This window comes from Aptenodytes forsteri, unplaced genomic scaffold, assembly GCF_000699145.1.
Source record: "Aptenodytes forsteri isolate BGI_AS27 unplaced genomic scaffold, ASM69914v1 Scaffold183, whole genome shotgun sequence".
Lineage (NCBI taxonomy): Eukaryota > Metazoa > Chordata > Aves > Sphenisciformes > Spheniscidae > Aptenodytes > Aptenodytes forsteri.
Window position 1 is genome coordinate 393782 of NW_008795918.1, and position 5292 is coordinate 399073.

The 5292-nt window shown below is 40.2% G+C and overlaps 1 protein-coding gene across 1 annotated transcript in view; it reads right to left on the reverse strand.

The window, feature by feature from the left end:
- The window catches only part of DYTN (dystrotelin), a 29306-nt gene that overhangs the window by 9787 nt on the left and 14227 nt on the right, over positions 1 to 5292 (reverse strand). The window contains exons 9-11 of the mRNA XM_019473498.1: positions 4191 to 4336; positions 2386 to 2554; positions 610 to 680 (exon numbers count right to left, since the gene is read on the reverse strand). Of these exons, the coding sequence (XP_019329043.1) occupies positions 610 to 680; positions 2386 to 2554; positions 4191 to 4336 (386 nt within the window). The remainder of the gene's footprint in view (positions 1 to 609; positions 681 to 2385; positions 2555 to 4190; positions 4337 to 5292) is intronic.

The following is a 5292-nucleotide window of genomic DNA, read 5'->3' on the forward strand; positions in this document are numbered from 1 at the left end:
AAAAAGTAAGCACGGTTGCCCACTCCCCAACCCCCCCCCCCCCAACCAAACAAACCACACCCAAGAATTGTAGCTTAGGAATTAATATTTTATTGTGTCAAACGCTTGAATATCAGATGGGACTTCTGTGATAATCTAAGTCATGGAATTTTACCAATAGTTACTATATTAAGCTGTAGTCTCTATTTGACTTACAGTGTATTTTTTAGAAAGATATCCTACCTTGATTTAAGAACTTCATGTGAATTATGAAATTTGTTTTGATTAAGCCTTATTCAGAGAAAAAATTGAAAAAGTATGCTATTCTGATATTTTTATGTGAATGAACATTTTTTCCTTTAAAAATGACTTTTAGAAATGTAAACTAACAATTGCAGAAATGCTGATGAAAGCGAAACAAAATGTTTTGTTTTGCCAGAAATTGTTTCTCCAGTGATCTCCATTTACAATTTTTGTTGCTGATTTTTTATCATTCATCCCCATTTGATAGGATTTTGTTTTTTAAATCTCAAAATCTTTAAAATATGGAAAGATCATTTGTCTTCCAGCTCTTCGCTGGAGCAGCATCACCCACCAGTCTTCAGTCGTTGTACTACTCCATTTACCCACCTGCTCTCATTGTGAATGCTTTTGATGGATTCATGCATTTTTAACACATCTGCTTCAAAAGAGGCTACTGCCTTTAATAAAAAAGAGAAAAGTATCTGTTCATAACTTCATCAGCAATAACATTTCATTTTCTATGCAAAATTTCTATAAGAGGGCATGGCAAATTTGGGATTTGGTCTGTTTTACAGATTTACTAGTTAACTTTTTTAATTTAACTGATTGCAATCAGCTGATGCATTGAAGTATTTCTAATGGCTATTAGAAAGGACTGGAAAATTTACTCTATAGAACAAATTCTTTGTCCTATGACAAATTCTAAGTGTATGAGAATTTGTTTTGTTTTAAATTAGAACAAAAACCTCATTCCCTGGAATTTCTGCAAAATGGAGTATTCTGATTTGGGAACAGTCTCTCCCAAGTCACACAACTGCTTTGGGACAAGGAGGTAGAGGGAGACAGGCTGGATGTAGAAGAGAGAAGAAAAATTCCTGGTCTTCGAATGGAAGTAGCAGTCTCTGGGCCATGCAGGGGACAGTAGCCCAGAAGTCAGGGAGACAAACACTTTCCAGGTAAGCTGCTTTAGAGGCATGGTATCAGCTGGGCTGGAATCAGGGCTACCAGGAAATTACGAGACTAAGAGCTGGGTCCCCAGGACCTCCAAGCTCATGGATTCTATTAAAAGCTACCACTGGACTTACGGTCTGCACCTTTTTAAGCAACATTGAAATAATCTGCGCTATAAGATGTTGGAAATCAGTATAAAACTGCTCAGAAAGAATTCTCAGCCCAGAGAGAAAATTAACATGTGACAGAATCCCACTACAGGGACGCAAGTCCCATCTCGCTGTCTTCTAAAACGACAAATGCCAGCCATCAAAATTATATGCTTAAGCAATGTCTGCCCACAACTTCTCCTGCAGATATGTGCTGGCTGGCACCATACCTCGAGCTGGGCAGTCCTAAAAGACAGGTCTTCCAAAATGCAACACAGGAGTAGCAGCCAAAGGAGTGACCTGAGACGCACAGGCTAGTTCTCAGTTACTGCACCCTTGGCTTCTGGGAAGAGCAAGATGAGTGGATGACACAAACTGGTTTGAACACAACCCAGTGTTCCCTATATTCCGAGTATGTGCAGAGCTACCAACCTCTCAAATAAATATAGAAACAAAAAACTGCTATGTACTTATTTTTATTTACACTGTCCTACCCACTCCTCTAGCATTGTTTCTATGCAGGGAACCTGGAAATGGATTAGTGGAGAGCTTTTATGCATGAGCTATTTTAGTTGGAGTGGACACCACTCTGGGTTTATCCTTAAGACAGGCCCATTCTGTCCTCTTGCTATTGCCATGGTGACAAAAATGGCCTGAGCCTAATAAGAATTAAGGCATCCTTCCTTGACATTTGCTTGCAGTAGGAGGACACGATGGCATTTTTTACTGTCAGAATAGAAAGAGGACTCCACTCCACTCTTAGCTGGTCTTTAATGTGCTACTCTAAGACAACTCAAAAAAAAAAAGTAGAGCAAATATTCTTACAAATCCTTCTGAAGGTCATGGAAGTCAAGGAGTTAGTCAGTAATCTTGGGAGGGTATCAAATTCAAGCTTCACTAAGTTTTCAGATTCCACATTTTTTTCCATAGGTGAGAAAATAACAGAAAGGTGAAGCTGCCCATTACATTTCTTTTTCATTGGTAATTGGAAGGCGATTAGATAGTTAACTTGGTAGGTCTTCTTCACAGCTTTAGCACTATTACAGCTCCATGTTTTGCTTACCTGAGCTTTTGTCTTGCCTTGCTCTGGTGTCTTGCTGTTATTCTCACTTTTCTGCATTACAGTTCTGTTTTCAGATATGAACTTGGGTGACTCCAGGACAGGTTTGTCCACTGGGAAAGACAGGCTTTCAGGGCCAGGTAGTGGTGAGGCACTGAATTCTGCAGGGGAACTGTGTACCAACAGACAAATAATGAGTAGAGAAAGGATCAAGCCTTAAATGGTTTTGGTACCCAGAAAGATCAAAATAAAACTAATATACTGTAAGTAGACAGAGAGCTGTGCTATTGACTAAGCAAGAAGTATGGTTTAGCTATGGCTGCTTGCATATTTTGGCTGAAAGAATGAAATTCCTGAAAACAAATTCCACTCTTTCAACAGAATCTCAACAACAGGTTCTTCTTTCCACCCATTTAGTATCAGTGCAATTTGCTGCTTCTCTGTTTTGCTTCCTTTAGCCAAGAGCTAAATATATTGGGAAATTAAACTACAAAAAGATAGCAACTACAAAAAGATAGCAAAGGGCCAGATATCCTGTTGTTCAGTCCATTCTATGCTAGAAAAAGCCCAGATACCTATCAGCCTCACAGTGACACCTGTAACGGCAACCCCAAATTCTTCTTTCTCTCATTCCTACCCAAGCATTAGGTAAGCAAAATCCCACAGAATTACAGAGAAATCTTGATTGCTCACAAAAGGATTAAAAGACATTCAAAATGAAGAAATATTTTTTGTTGCTGAGTACAAGTGGGGAAATATTAGCAATGGAAAATGTTTTGCATTTCACCACATTCTAAAAAACAAACACTGAAATAATATTCTCTGTGAAAATCACTGTAACTATCATCCATTGGTCATATTGTATATAAAAAATTGGTTTCTAACAGCAATATATTTACCTAGCAGTGTAGCACAATCAAGTTTTATAAAGTGATTTTCTCCTCCTTCGCGCAAGGATGAAATTAATTCTTTTAGAGAGGAGTGACCATTTTTTCACTATTTCAGTCTCACTGAAGCCTCATTTGGAGAACACAGATGAGATGCAAGAGAGTTGCTAGGTCTTTATACAACTAGAAAGAAATCTTACCCTTTGTACGTTTGTAGTGCTTATCTCGTATAATCATTCCCTTCAGTTTCTACAACTAAACATCAACCAAAATCTCGGAGCAAGGAAGGAGAAACTATAGGGAAAAATCACAACATGACCTCCAATGCTCATTATTAACCACTGTGATCAGTGGAAATACAGTAATGAGTTTACACGTTAACTAAAAGCACACAAAACAGAATGATCTGGAAGAACTGGAACGGTGAGATCAGCTACTCACTATTGTGAGTAATCCCACAGGACTGCAATTCAGTGAGACTTGAGTAGAATGACTGTCAGTGAACACACTGTGGGTCATATGCAGAAAGTATTTGCAGTTAATTTCCAACGAATTTGTCACAGAGGAGGTGCTTAAAAACCCATGCAATTGTGACAGATACTAAATATTTGCAATGCTTGACCCTAGACTGAGCATAAGAAATGGCATGGAGAGAAAGAGATGACATAAGGAGGGAGGGAAGGAAGACACAAGCATCTTATATTTTATAAGACAAGTGGTCATTAGGTTGTCAGCATGGTAATCGTGGTTAAGCTACAGAACAATGTGCAGCAACTTCCCATTTACGCTTTCCCTTTTTAATGGAAAAATTATGACATGGTGTCTGTCATAACAAAATCACTCAAAGGACATAATCAAGCAATATCCCACAGCCTGACATATTATTCAGAGATTATAAACTCATCGGAAACGGAAACTCACAAAGTCTTTTTGTGAGTAGGGAAGTGCCTCTCCTCCACTATCTCCAGAGCCCTCCTTCTCTGAGCCTCCTTTCTTCTGCAGCGCTCTTGAAAGAGGTTGTTCCTGATGGTGCGGAGAAAGTGCTTTGCATTCGCCTTTGCTGACATCTATTGGAATGAGGGATAATAAAGAAGGGAGTGAATTTTCAAACAGGTGCTGCCCAGAAGTAGACACAGTCCAAGGCAAAGGCAAGACATAACAAAGCAAAGGTCCACCTGTTCAACAATTGAAGAGGCTCATGGCTGCTGTCTGAGCCCTAGAAGGGGAGCTGAGGTGGATGATGATGCAGGACCATGGGCAAGAGTGGCTCCAATTCTGTCAGGTAAGCAAAACACTCTGCCTGGGCCAAACTCAGGCAGCCTGGAAATGCCTAACACAGGATTTTGGCACTTACAATGATTAAGCTTACAGTCACAACGCTAATTCTGCCTGACTAGTATCTAAGTTCCCTCTTGATCAATGGGAAGAAGTATTTTTTTACTTGCATGAAGTGTTAATAGATACAGCCTTCTGTGCCTCATGTCCTCCTCTCGTACAATACACTAAAACCCACACTTCCATTTGTCACAGCAGTGTCAAGCTCAGTCACAACAACTAAGCTCAGTCACAACAACTAAGCTCAGTAGCCGTATTATCATAGAATCATAGAATAGTCTGGGTTGGAAGGGACCTCTAAAGGTCATCTAGTCCAACCCCCCTGCAATGAGCAGGGACATCTTCAGCTAGATCAGGTTGCTCAGAGCCCCGTCCAACCTGACCTGGAATGTTTCCAGGGATGGGGCATCCACCACCTCTCTGGGCAACCTGTGCCAGTGTTTCACCACCCTCAGTGTAAAAAATTTCTTCCTTATATCTAGTCTAAATCTACCCCCCTTTAGTTTAAAGCCATTCCCCCTTGTCCTGTCACAACAGGCCCTGCTCAAAAGTTTGCCCCCATCTTTTTTATAAGCCTCCTTTAAGTACTTATAGGCTGAAATAAGGTCTCCCCAAAACCTTCTCTTCTCTAGACTGAACAACCCCAACTCTCTCAGCCTTTCTTCATAGGAGAGGTGTTCCAGCCCCC